Source organism: Triturus cristatus, chromosome 8 (genome assembly GCF_964204655.1).
Source record: "Triturus cristatus chromosome 8, aTriCri1.1, whole genome shotgun sequence".
In the NCBI taxonomy this organism is placed as follows: domain Eukaryota; kingdom Metazoa; phylum Chordata; class Amphibia; order Caudata; family Salamandridae; genus Triturus; species Triturus cristatus.
In genome coordinates, this window is record NC_140591.1 from 20,965,922 (window position 1) to 20,979,044 (window position 13,123).

The 13,123-nt window shown below is 51.7% G+C and overlaps 1 protein-coding gene across 2 annotated transcripts in view; it reads right to left on the minus strand.

The window, feature by feature from the left end:
* Positions 1–5,598: 5,598 nt before the first annotated feature.
* WDR4 (WDR4 tRNA N7-guanosine methyltransferase non-catalytic subunit) overlaps positions 5,599–13,123 on the minus strand; it is a 104,030-nt gene continuing 96,505 nt past the window's right edge. For both annotated transcript variants that reach the window (XM_085620753.1, XM_085620754.1), the window contains exons 9-11: positions 12,211–12,394; positions 7,508–7,574; positions 5,599–6,533 (exon numbers count right to left, since the gene is read on the minus strand). In XM_085620753.1, coding sequence (XP_085476879.1) covers positions 6,346–6,533; positions 7,508–7,574; positions 12,211–12,394 — 439 coding nt within the window. In that variant the 3' untranslated portion in view covers positions 5,599–6,345. The remainder of the gene's footprint in view (positions 6,534–7,507; positions 7,575–12,210; positions 12,395–13,123) is intronic.

Below are 13,123 nucleotides of genomic sequence, written 5' to 3' on the forward strand. Positions count from 1 at the left end.
CGTAGCTTGGGCATTTGGCGTTCTCCCTGGTGGCGAACAGGTCGATTCCTGGAATCCCCCACTCCGAGAATACGTGTGTTAGTACACTCTTGTTGAGCTCCCATTCGTGGGAGAGGGATTTCTGCCTGCTTAGGGCGTCCGCAATGGTGTTGTCCTTTCCCGGGACGTAGTCCGCCCTGAGGGTGATCCCATGGAGAACGAGCCAGTTCCAGATCTTCTGCGATTCGCGCGATAGAGTGAGCGAACGCGTTCCTCCCTGCTTGTTCAGATAATGCATCGTCGTGGTGTTGTCCGTTCTGACGAGCACCTGGGAGTTCTGGATGCGTGGTAAAAAGGCCTGCAGCGCTAGATACACAGCCCTCAACTCCAGCAGATTGATATGGAGGTGTTGTTCCCGATCCGACCATTTGCCACTTACTCTGAGGTCCTGAAGGACAGCTCCCCAGCCCGCTAGGGATGCATCTGTGGTGATCACCAGTGGCGCTGCTGGGAGCAAGAACGGTAGTCCTCTCGAGAGGTTTGTGGAGTCCTTCCACCACTCGAGACTCTTGGATATTTGCGGTGTTATGCTTATAATGTCTTCGAACGAACCTGTACACTGAGTCCACTGGTTCGAGAGAGCCTCCTGCAGTGGACGCATCCGGAGCCTGCAGTGAGGGATCAGTAGTATACATGAAGACATCATTCCCAGGAGTGACTTGAAGGTGCGAACCCTCAGGGATTTCCTTGATGCCACCGTCTTGGCTAGCGATATGATCCTGTGTTTTCTTTCGTCTGAAGGAAATGCTCTCGCACATTCCGTATTTAAGGTAGCCCCGAGAAAGGTGATGCTTCTCGTTGGGGACATATGTGATTTCTGAAGATTGAGTGTCAGTCCTAGATGTTGGAAAAGATTGGTACAAGCGTTGGAGGATTTGGTTGCGCCTACGGCCGTGGGCGCCTTGACCAGCCAGTCGTCTAGGTAGGGGAAAACTTGGTGACCCATTTGACGTAGGAAAGCTGCCACAGGAGAAAGGCACTTGGTGAAAATCCGCGGAGCGGATTTGAGGCCAAACGGGAGGACCTTGAACTGGTAGTGCTGTCCTGCCACTTCGAAACGTAGAAACTTTCTGTGCCCCTTGAGAATCGGGATGTGATAGTAAGCATCCTGAAGATCCAAGGATGTCATGAAATCTCCTTCCTCCAGAATGCCTAGGATTTCTTGGAGCGTCACCATCCTGAACGACTGACTCTTCAGGAAAGAGTTGAGTGCTCTGAGATCCAAGATAGGCCTCCACTTCTTTTCTTTCTTTCGTATCAGAAAGAAACGGGAGTAGAATCCTTTCTCCTTCTGAGCTGATGGAACTCGCTCGATTGCTCCCTTGCGTAACATCTCCGATATTTCCCGGAGCAGCAGCCTCAGATGTCTGTGTGGAAACTTGCGGGGAGGGGTTGCAGGCGGGATGGCGGTAAATTCTAGGGAATGGCCGAATCTGAGGAGTTGGAGCACCCAACGATCTGAGGTGATGATGCGCCAATTGTTTAGGAAATGGGTCAATTTTCCTCCAATTTGTGAAGAAGAAGATGGTAGCTGGACTGGCTGGAGTAAGCGGTCACTGGCGTCCGCCGGTGCCCCTCTTCTGGTTCTTACCCTTGAAATTAGATCTTCCGTAAGATGACTGTCGACCCTGTTGATGCTTTTGCTGGTACTGGGTCTTATCCTGGAAAGAATATGAGGACTTATTCTGGAAGGATCCTCTGTAGGAGGACTGACCTCTAGATTTGTTGCCCCGAAAGGACTGGTTCCTTGCCTGCAGGGTTCCAAGCGCTCTAGCCGTGTCCGTGTCCTTTTTAATGGTTTGTAGCGCCTCGTCTATTTTATCTCCAAATAGATGCTGTCCGTCAAAGGGCATATCTAGCACCTTCGTCTGTACCTCCTGCCTGAACGATGTCGCTTTGAGCCATCCCTGACGGCGCAGGACTGCAGCCCCAGCCAGTTGGCGAAAGCCTGTCATGGCTACATCTATGGCGCAGTCGATAATCTCGGCCGCAGAAGTCTGGCCTTCGGACAGTAGTGCCTTCACCTCATCATGAACCGCACTCGGAAGTTCTTCTAAATATGGGGCAATATCCTCCCAAAGTTGGCGGTTATAACGCCCTAAAAGGGCTATGGAATTGGCCACCTTGATGGTCATTGCCGAAGTGGTCGAAAACCTTTTGCCTACTGTGTCTAATTTTCTGCCCTCCTTGTCCGGTGGTGCTGACAGAGGCGAGGAGGGATTTCGAGAATTTTTCTGGGCTGCTTGAGTCACGACAGAATCCGGCTTGGGGTGGCCAGTCAGGCAAGCTGGTGCCGTGGACGGTGCCCTATACTTCTTATCCAGGCGCGGAACCACCGCAGGAACTGAGGCTGGCGTTAGCATCAACTTCTTTCCCTGGTCCCAGAGGAAGTCAATGATAGGAATTGATTTGGTCGTCTTCTTTGTCTGCTCTTTAAAGTCAGTCATGGAGGAAGCATTCCGTCTCCGCCGACTCCATGACCATATGGAAGCGCGTTGCAGCCCGTTCAACGAGCTTATGAAAACCACCAATATCCACAGGTGGTGAATCCGCCTGGCGCGGTTGTGGGGAAGGTGGTGAAGATGCTACATACTCCTCCTCCTCATCCTGGTCTGTTTGGTCTCCCTGGACCTCTCCCTCTTCCATCTCCTCAGCCTCCTCATCCGATGACTATCACCTGAGGTGGCGGCTCGTGGCAGACTTGCGTAATCGGCCGTGATTGCCTTGGGGCTGTCGATGGGGGGTTTGTAGTTGGCATTGGGACCCCTGTATCCATCCTTGGTGGTTCTGGGAAACGTTGTTTGTAATCCCTGATAAGGAACTTGAGGTCCTTAACTATTGCCAGAGGGAGGCAGACCATTGGAGTGACCTCCGTGCGGACCTGTTCCTGGACGGGGCGCTCCTGCGCGCTTGAATCTTCCTGCTCCTCGTCCGTGCTTTGGCATTTGACAAACAGCTCGGAAGGGGAAGTAGCTTGCTGAAAGAGCTCCTCCTCGGACTCTTCGCTCTGCAGAATCTCCAGAGGTAAATTGGTTTGGACCCTGCTTGGAGATGTTGTTTCCGGGGTAATCTGTGGTCTGGAAAGTTTGCCAGCAGATCCCTGCACAGAAACCTCCGTGGTTTTCCGTCCCATGGACGACGACGACATTCCTGTCGATGGCTCCATTGTCGACGGTATGGCTGTCACCAACGGGGTCCCCATCGACGATAATTTCCTCGTCGACGAAGTCTTCGTCGACGATGCGGTCGTAGACGATTCAGTCGTCGTCGACGCCTCCGTCGTCGACGCTTCCGTCGTCGACGCTTCCGTCGTCGACGCTTCCGTCGTCGACGCTTCCGTCGTCGACGCTTCCGTCGTCGACGCTTCCGTCGTCGACGCCTTCGACGACGATGCCTTGGTCGTCGACGATGCCTTGGTCGTCGACGATGCCTTGGTCGTCGACATCTTCGTCGACGATGCCTTCGTCGTCGACGCGCTAGTCATTGATATCCTCGTCGTCGACTCTTCCGTCGACGGAGGGCTCCTCATCGACGAGGTCTTTGACGGGACTATCTTCGTCGTCGACGATGATTTAGACGACGGTTTTAAGAGTATAATAGACGAGATAGGGGTACCTGCAGACGATGATGAAGGGGTCGTCGTCGTCGACGAGCGGACCGACGCCGCTGTGGATGTGGACACGGTCGTCGTTGCTGTGGAGACATGTCCTGATGGCCTTTTTTGCGCAGAGGATGGTGTCGCAATTTTTGTGGCCGACAGAGTAGGCTTCTTGAAAGTGAGAGAGACCTTGCCAGACGCTGAAGATTTCGAAGATCTTGCCTCTGAAGACGTCTTGTGTGTCTTCTTAGGAGGAGCGTCTGAGGGGCCAGGAGATGTCACTCTCGGCCTCTTCAGGGAGACTTCAGAGGTTCCGGAAAAGCTCGCCTCTGAGGACACCACACTGTCTTTGTCCTTGAGCCTGTCCAGCCAGATAAGCAGGCGGCCCTCCCTGTCTCTCAAGGTCTTATGTGGAAAAGACCTACATATTTTACAGTCCTTAGGGACGTGGTCCGGATAAAGGCAATACAAGCATAGTTCATGCTTGTCGTCCACATGCAGCCTCTTCTTCCCACATGAACAAGCCCTGAAAAGGGCTTTCTTCTGGGATTCAGACATGCCAGGAGTTGTAGATGAAATAAACACTCACTGCAGCAATAAGAGGCCTGAAGTAGTCCGCGTTGAAATCCTGAAGAAAAAAGTCACCCAAAAACGTGAATAATCTGGTTTGAAAGAGATCCTGAGGAGAACTCAGGCTGGAGACTCCCTAGCACAACGTGCGGTAGAAAATCTGAGGGACTGAGGCTCCTGCCAGGAAGGTTCTAGAGGGAGGTGATAGCTGATTGGCTGACTCTAAGAGTTTGGTCCTTTTTACATAAGGACTAGGATAGGCGGCTAAGGGGAGGCCCTTAGGCCTATTTTTCTCTATGTATGTCTATAGAACATTACTTTTTTATGTACCGGAGGCTCCCGTCTCGACGACGGGGAATGATTCAGGCATGTGAATCTATGAAAGACACCCCTAATACTGGATAAAGAATATTACTCGTGACCTGAATATGGCCAATTCCCAAGGTTTGGTTGAGTAGGACTAATGCCACAACATACCCTATTGTTACTGCCCTATAGAAAGCAGTCTGTGCGATTAAAACTGTAATGCGGAATTATAATTTTGGCCCACATGTATAGAATGACTTCTTCGCCACATGACATGAACAAGCCCACTTCAATGACACTGGTGCTACAATTGTGGGTGTTCACATCAAGAATGACCAGTTCTCGGGGTGGTGGCACGGGCGCGGCGGTGTGCAAAGAGTACTGGTGCAATGGTTTGTCTGACAACCTTATGTGAACGTAAAATGCAAATAAAACGTTCAACAACAAAAGAAAGAATCATCAACTCCTTACAAAGAGTGGTACAAGTTATGTGGCTAAAACCTGGTTCTATGTGGAGTCCCAGGAGCGACAATAAGTGTTAGAAGGTAAGTCGGCAGACAGGATGGCACTAGTGCCCTCCTACTGCCTTCCCTATTGATCATTTTAGGTTTGCTAGAATAACATTTAGTTATTTGAAGTAGTTCCCTCCTCTAAATCTACAAACCGAAAACAAAACATTACTCTAAGGAGTGCAATTCTCTCCTGAGAAGGCATTACATTCATCCAGACAGCCCAGCACCGAGAGGAATTGATCAAATAAACCCACACCTGCCCAACTCTCTCGTAAAAGGAAAGAGCCTCTCAACATGTCGCCCCACCAGTCATGCATAGTTCCAATACTCCTGAAACAGCGGTTCAGATCAAGACCTGAAGGACCCAATCTGATGATTGAATCAAAACAAAAGTAAACCAGAAAAAGCAGGACAAGAAAGACCGATAGAAAGACGGGGTCGTTTTACCTCAAACAAATACCTCCTTCCAAGAACTAATCACACCTATTTCTTCATCTCGAATTACTGCCAGAATCTTGTGACTTGGAGAACTGACTGCTAAGCAGCTGTATTTCAAGACACCAGAAACAATGAAGATGTGCTGCCCCCAAGAGCTTTCAAGATTTATTTTTCAGTCTACTTCCATTCCTAAAATGTCAAAAATCTTCTGTGGGGAGCAGAAGAACCGGACCAGGTCGCCAATCCCACAAGCAGTACTGCAGCGAGGCGATTTGACTTCTATGCAGAGCTGTTCCCCTTTCCTCATCAGTACATCTAAGCCTCATAGAAGAACAAATGGATCGAAGCTTCCTCAACAGATATTCACAAAACCCAGGTGCTCTCGACTCTAGCCATCACCAAGACTGTTACTTGAACAGTCCCATCAGCAGGTGTCACCGTAGAAGCAGACCTTGTCCTCCTCAGAGGCTGGAAATGGTTTATCGGCTGCATTCCTAGTTGATGCAAATTGTGCCGACAATGGCAGTACTTGACTCATCACAGAACTGTTCTTATCCAGACATCTGGCTGAACTTCAGCAAAATGTAAGAGGTTTCTCTAGAGGTCATTGGTGTGTGGGGCGAGAGACAGGGGCTGCGGAATAGCATTATCTGCAAGCTTCCATTCATGGAGCTGCATCCTGTACATTAGTTCCACGTGCTGTATAAAAATAACCCTGGAGTCCAACACAAAAAGCTGCCAAGTGTTCTGGATGAATCCTGGATTCTGCTCTGGACAGGGCACAAGCAGACTCTGTGGTCATGTAATAAGTGGCACTAGCTCCAACGATTTGGTTTGGGTTTGCCGATTGTCCACTTGCTATGTTGCAGGGGGAGTCAGACATCAGGACGCAGGCGTCGCCGGCTGCAAAGTTTGGGTTTGTTCTTTGGCTTGTTGTGCACCCTTTGCTTCCTTCCGTTTCTTCTGCTGCTGCTCAAGGATACGCTCCCCCTTCTTTCTCAAGTAGGTGGCCATATTGTCATAAGATGCCTTGTAGAGGTTGCGGTAACAGCTTTCTGTTCCCAGGCATTCTGGGGAACAAAAACAGAAAGATAGTCAAGAACAAAGGACTGCATTACAAACCAAAGTTACTTTAATTGTAAGGAAAAAGGACTCAAAAGAAATCCTCTGAATACATAAATATTATAAACACACACAACTAAGTGCAAAATCCCACGACACACATTTTCATCTTTAAAAATGATCTCAAAGAAAGCATGTGTACAAGGGCACAGCATTTTATGCTTTAAAAATATTAGAATTTCAAAATATGCACTATAAGGGATATCAAGCTGCAAGGTGCACAGAGGCATAAACCTTTAAGTAGCACAATGTTGCCAATAATCATTTGAGGAATCCAGAGGTTTCACTGCCTCAAATGCCTTGTAGTGTCAGTCATCTTCAGGTTCAGGCTAACGATCCCATTCACCATTTCCAGCTGTCCTCCTAGCGCTGGGCGGTGGATTGTTTGTCAATATAAATAAACGGACAATTACATTCCACATGGTGAAAAGAATGGAGCTGGATGCAAGAGTGCTTTTGGGGGAGGGTGTCTGACCACATTTTCAATGTTTGTGGTGAGATCAGGTTCAGAGGATGTGACTATCTTCCCCTCACTGTCATTTCTTGCTTAGAGAGTACCCAGCTCATCACTCTCTCTTACACACACACACTTACCTATCCACCCACCCACATAAGGTCAGGCTCATCTCACATACACCTGGTCAGCTACAGGTCAGAGGATGAGACAGACAGACCCTAGCATTTTCTCCTCTTGCCGTGCCCAAGTTTTCACTTGTAAGAGGCTGGCAAAGCATCCGCCATGGAGCTGCTCAGCCAGGACTGAGAGGCAGTCCTGCTCATCTCAACCCTTTAATTAGGAGGTAACTCATCTCATACACCTAGTCATTGCTTGGGGGTGGAGTACGGGAGACTCATTTCAGACACCTGGTCAACTCAGGGTCTACTCAGGGTTAGAAGACATTAGCATTTCTAAGTTCCTCACCTTCCATCAGGGTCCAGTTATCCCGCAAGTGGTTGGACAGTCTCTTCACGCCATCATCCAAGGAGCGCTGAAGGGGACAAACAAGATGTGAATACTTCAGCACAATGCAAAGTACGAAGAATGTTGGGATGGGGCAAGAAAGGATAGTGGAGCTCAGAGGTGAGAGTGAAAGACATGAGGGACCTTGGGACTGGGCGCCAAGGTCCGTAAGAGAACCTGAGGCACTCCGCAAAAGAGCCTCTTGTTAGAGAGCCCACGCGGCGTCAAAGAGAACCCGTTCATGGCTGCAATCCCCATTTTTATGTGCAGGACTGGACTGCATACTTGTCCACAGAAGCGAGTCTTGTGCTTCTCGGTCATGGCTAACTCAGTCGAAATAGATATTGGACTAATCAGCTTTTCTGTTTCTTGGGTCTATGTCGGCAGTGCTTCCGGATTGTCCAATGTATTCAATATGGTTTCTGGGTCCATATGATGCTGAGGGGCATGATGGATGGGCACTCCCGGGACAATGCAAAGCAGGTAAATACATATTTTGTCCCTCTATCTTATATGTCTGGGTTACTCCTATGTATGAGATGCACAAAGGTTTTACATACCACTACATCTTGTGATCCTCAATCAATCAATCAATCAATCAATCACGGTATTTGTAAAGCGCGCTACTCAAGGGTCTCAAGGCGCTGGGAGAGGGGGATGTTACTGCTCGAACAGCCAGGTCTTGAGCTGCTTCCTGAAGGAGAGATGGTCTTGAGTTCGCCGAAGGTGGGTGGGGAGGGAGTTCCAAGTCTTGGCTGCCAGGTAGGAGAAGGATCTTCCTCCGGCGGTGGCTCTGCGGATGCGTGGTACGGTGGCGAGTGCGTGGCTGGTCGATCGTAGCTGGCGGGTGGGCGTGTAGAAGGTCATGCGGTCGTTGAGGTATTTGGGGCCCAGGTCGTGGAGAGCCTTGTGTGCGTGGGTGAGGAGTCTGAATGTGATTCTCTTGCTGACGGGGAGCCAGTGCAGGTCTCTCAGGTGTCCGGTGATGTGGCTGTGTCGGGGGATGTCCAGGATGAGTCGAGCGGAGGCGTTCTGGAAGCGTTGGAGTCTTTTTTGAAGTTTGGCTGTGGTTCCGGCGTAGAGTGTGTTCCCGTAGTCCAGTCGGCTGGTGACGAGTGCCTGGGTGACGGTCTTCCTGGTTTCGGTGGGGATCCATCTGAAGATCTTACGCAGGGTGTTGAAACACGAGGATGAGACGGCGTTGACTTGTCTGGTCATTGACAGGGAGGAGTCCAGGATGAAGCCCAGGTTGCGTGTGTGGTCCGTTGGTTTGGGAGCGGTGCCCAGATCCGGGGGCCACCAGGAGTCGTCCCAGGCGGAGGGTGATGATCCCAGGATGAGGACTTCCGTCTTGTCTGAGTTCAGTTTAAGGCGGCTGTTGCTCATCCAGTCGGCGACGTCTTTCATCCCTTCGTGTAGGTTGGCTCTGGCGGTGGTGGGGTCGTTGGTGAGGGAGAGGATGAGCTGGGTGTCGTCGGCGTAGGAGATGATGTTGAGGCTGTGTTGGCGTGCGTTGGCTGCGAGGGGGCTCATGTAGACGTTGAAGAGGGTTGGACTGAGTGAAGATCCTTGTGGTACGCCGCAGATGACTTCGGTGGCCTCAGATCTGAACTGAGGGAGGCGGACTCTCTGGGTTCTTCCGGTGAGGAATGAGATGATCCACTCCAGCGCTTTCTCTCGGATTCCGATGTTGCTGAGGCGCTTCACTAGGGTGCGGTGTCGAACGCCGCAGAGAGGTCCAGGAGGATGAGGGCCGCTGTTTCCCCGTTGTCGATCAGGGTTCTGATGTCGTCGGTGGCTGCGATAAGGTGCTGTGGTTGGCCCGAAACCCGGACTGCGAGGGGTCAAGGGATCCGTTCGTCTCGAGGAAGGCGGCAAGCTGTTTGTTGACGGTCTTCTCGATGACTTTGGCCGGAAAAGGAAGGAGCGAGATGGGACGGTAGTTCTTGAGGTCAGTGGGGTCCGCCGTTGGTTTCTTCAGGAGGGCGGTCAGCTCGGCGTGCTTCCAGCTCTCCGGGAAGGTGGCGGTGTGGAAGGAGGAGTTGATGGTGTCTCGGAGATGGGGTGCGATGATGGCTTTGGGCTTTGTTGAAGACGTGGTGTGGGCACGGGTCAGTTGGTGATCCGGAGTGGATGGAGTTCATTGTGCGGGTGGTGTCTTTGGTGCTGATCGGGGTCCAGTTGCAGAGGGTGGTGGTGGCGGGCGTTGGTTCGGTGGTAGGGTGCGTGGTCTGTGTGTCGAAGCTGTTGTGTATGTCGGCGATCTTGCGGTGGAAGAACGAGGCGAGTGAGTCGCAGAGGTCTTGTGAGGAAGTGATGTCGTTGTTTCCGGCGCTGGGGTTGGAGAACTCTTTGACGATGCTGAAGAGTTCCTTGCTGTCGTGGGCGTTGTTGTCCAGTCGTTCTTTGAGTGCCGTCTCCTTGGTGGCGCGGATCAGCTGATGGTGTTTGCGGGTGGCGTGCTTGAGGGCGGTCCTGTTGTCTGTGGTCTGGTCGAGCCGCCAGGCTTTCTCGAGGGTGCGGCGGTTCTTCTTGGATTCCTTGAGTTCGTCGGTGAACCAGGGGGTTTTCTTGCTGCCGGGTCTGCTGGGAGGGTTCTTTAGTGGTGCGAGGTCATCGGCGCAGGCGGTCAGCCACTTGGTGAGGTTGCTGGCTGCTTCGTTGGGGTCCGTTGTGCAGGTGGGAGTGTTCTGGCTGTGGGAGGCGGTGAGCTGCTCGGCAGTGATCTTGCTCCAGCTTCGGCGGGGGACCTGTTGCGGGTGGTGGTGGTTCGTAGTTCTGCTGAAGCTGAAGTGGACGCAGCTGTGGTCGGTCCAGTGGAGTCCGGTGGCGTGGCTGAAGGAGATGTGCTTGCTGGATGAGAAGACGGGGTCAAGCGTGTGGCCGGCGTAGTGGGTGGGGGTGTTCACCAGTTGCTTGAGTCCGAGGTTGGCGAGGTTGTCCAGCAGGGCGGTGGTGTTTCTGTCGTTTTTGTTCTCCAGGTGGAAGTTGAGGTCCCCTAGGAGGATGTAGTCGGCGGAGGGGAGGGCGTGCGGGCTGATGAAGTCTGCGATGTCTTCGCTGAATTGTGTGCGTGGTCCCGGGGGTCTGTAGATGAGGGTGCCTCGGAGGGTGGTCTTGGGGTCAGTGTGTATCTGGAAGTGCAGGTGTTCGGCGGCGGTGGTGAAGGTTTCGTCGGAGTTAGTCGAGATGCGGATGGTGTTCTTGTGTACGATGGCGATGCCTCCTCCCGTCTGGTTGACGCGATCTTTCCGGGTGATCTTGTATCCGTCCGGGATGGCTAAGGCGATGTCGGGCGCTGAGGAGGCGTTCATCCAGGTTTCGGTGAGGAAGGCGACGTCTGGTGCTGTCGCGTCGAGCAGGTCCCAGAGTTCCACGGCGTGCCTGTGGACGGAGCGGGTGTTGAGCTGGATGCACTTCAGGTGGTTGCTGTTGGTGTTGGACTCGGTGGGGGCGGCACAGGTCCGGTAGCAGGTGAATCGGCAGGCTCTGCAGGCAAAGGGTCCATGGGTGCGCCTCGGGGTGGCTCGGTAGCAGGCAGGGTTCCGGCCGGCATTGAGTGCGTTGAGAGTGGCGGTGTCGTAGGTCTGTCGTGTAGTCTTGCATCGGCGGTGGGGACCAGGGGTCCTGGCGCTGGGCGCGGTCCAGGCGCGGACGGGCGCAGACGGGCTGTCCTATACAGTGACAATTACAATATGCTGGTGTCTTGAAATGGCGACCTTCACATGCAATACCTTTGAGGCTTTATTGCTCTTTTTGCACCAAACATGTCAGACTTCTGTGCGCTTGCCGGGGCGTCTACTTCTTTCACAAATACATCACGCAAAGAGGAACCGGACTAAGGTCTTGAAGCCTGCGCTAGCACGTCACAGCCACTGAGGGGCGCCAGTGGCAGCCTAAAGTTCATGCTGCAGAGATCAATGATCGCACATCTGTGTGACTGCAGACAGATGGGCAGATTTATGAGCTGCCAGAGAATCACTGTGTGTCGCTCTGGTGGCGCAAACTAAAACAGCATATTTATGAGTGACTTTGCATGGCTTTGAATGGCCTCGTAGAGATGGAGTTAGGCACGGCATTGCAAATGGCTAGCGCTGCCTTACTCTGCGCTAGGGAGACATCCCATGGGCACTGCGGTGGGTGTTCCCATGTAACACACATGGATTTTGACGCTTCCTAAGATTTACAAAACAATATAAACGTAGGAATGCGCAAAAACCTTACGCCTCCCCAGTGGAGGCGCAACAACAAGAAATAACCATTTTTCCTTGTTTCCAGTGTACAGTGTTGATCTGATGGTGGTAGTTAAATCCCACACAGGAAGCCAGTGAAAAGATCACCACAGGGCTCACAATCAGTAGACATGGTTTCTGAATGGAGGGAGGGGGGGGAGGACTCAATCTGAACTTTAACCAAGACTGATAGAAGTGGTCGTAGAAGCCCACACGTAGCTTGTACAGAAAGCAGCATGGGTCGTGCTGATCATAAACAAGGCACATTGACACCGGAGACTTGGAATGCCTTTAAAACGGTGACTTAGGCAAAAGGCGATCAGATACGTGAACAGATGGAGATAGTTCCACCCAGGGCTGTCTAGTCGGTCAGAGTTCAGTTGCCTGAAATGGATCCAGGCAGAGGTATCACCACCTGCAGCATGCCCTCACCTGCCAGGTCTCCTCCTTCAGTCGGTACAGCAGGGTCACTTCCTCTTCACTTTCCTGCAGCATCCACAGACCCGAAGATGCATCGAAGGCGATGTCCCACACTCGGTGCTCCAGGCAGATCTCCTGCTGGAGCCGCAGCTGCCGGGATGCTGCGTCAAACTGGAAGATGTGAACAGCAGGGACACTGAAAAAAGCAAGAGCACAGGGACTGGAGTGAGAGGCGGGTTCTCGGTTCCAGAACACAAACAACAGGAGCAACCAAGACATGGAATACACCACAAAGGAACAGTCACCAGACAACCTTGTGTCAGCAAGGGCAATGCCACTGCTCAACGAGAAATCTTTGTTATCAGTGTTTGTTCAATGGGGTTAAATGAAGCAAATCAGGGGTTCAGCTCCCACAATGCATCATGTGGTTTAACGAAAGCCCCAGGACTTCAGCAATAGGTTATTAACAACATACAATCATCTGGAAACCTTAAAAGTATAAAAACCACAGTGCAGAATGACAATGCAACACGTTCAGCCTTCTCGTCTTACTGATTCTTACAAGGAAGCGTGCAAGAAAGGGTGTACAAGCTGTAAACCATAGTGACTGCTGTACTGCTGTGTGCAGAGACAGTACAAGTGGCGATCAGAGCACAGAACAGACGTGTCAAATCTAAAAGGCCAGGTGCATAAGCAGCATGCCTAAAGAAGAGCACTCTTGAGTACATCTGCAGTGCAAACTCTAAGAACAGCAAGCATTCAGGAGTAAAAGGATGTGTTCTGCATTCTGTCAGCACTCTGGTTTTGGTTTGCAGTTCTGCATTCTGTCAGCACTCCGGTATAGGTTTGTAGTTCTGTATTCTGTCAGCACTCTGGTACAGGTTTGTAGTTCTGCATTCTGTCAGCAATCTGGTATAGGTTTGTA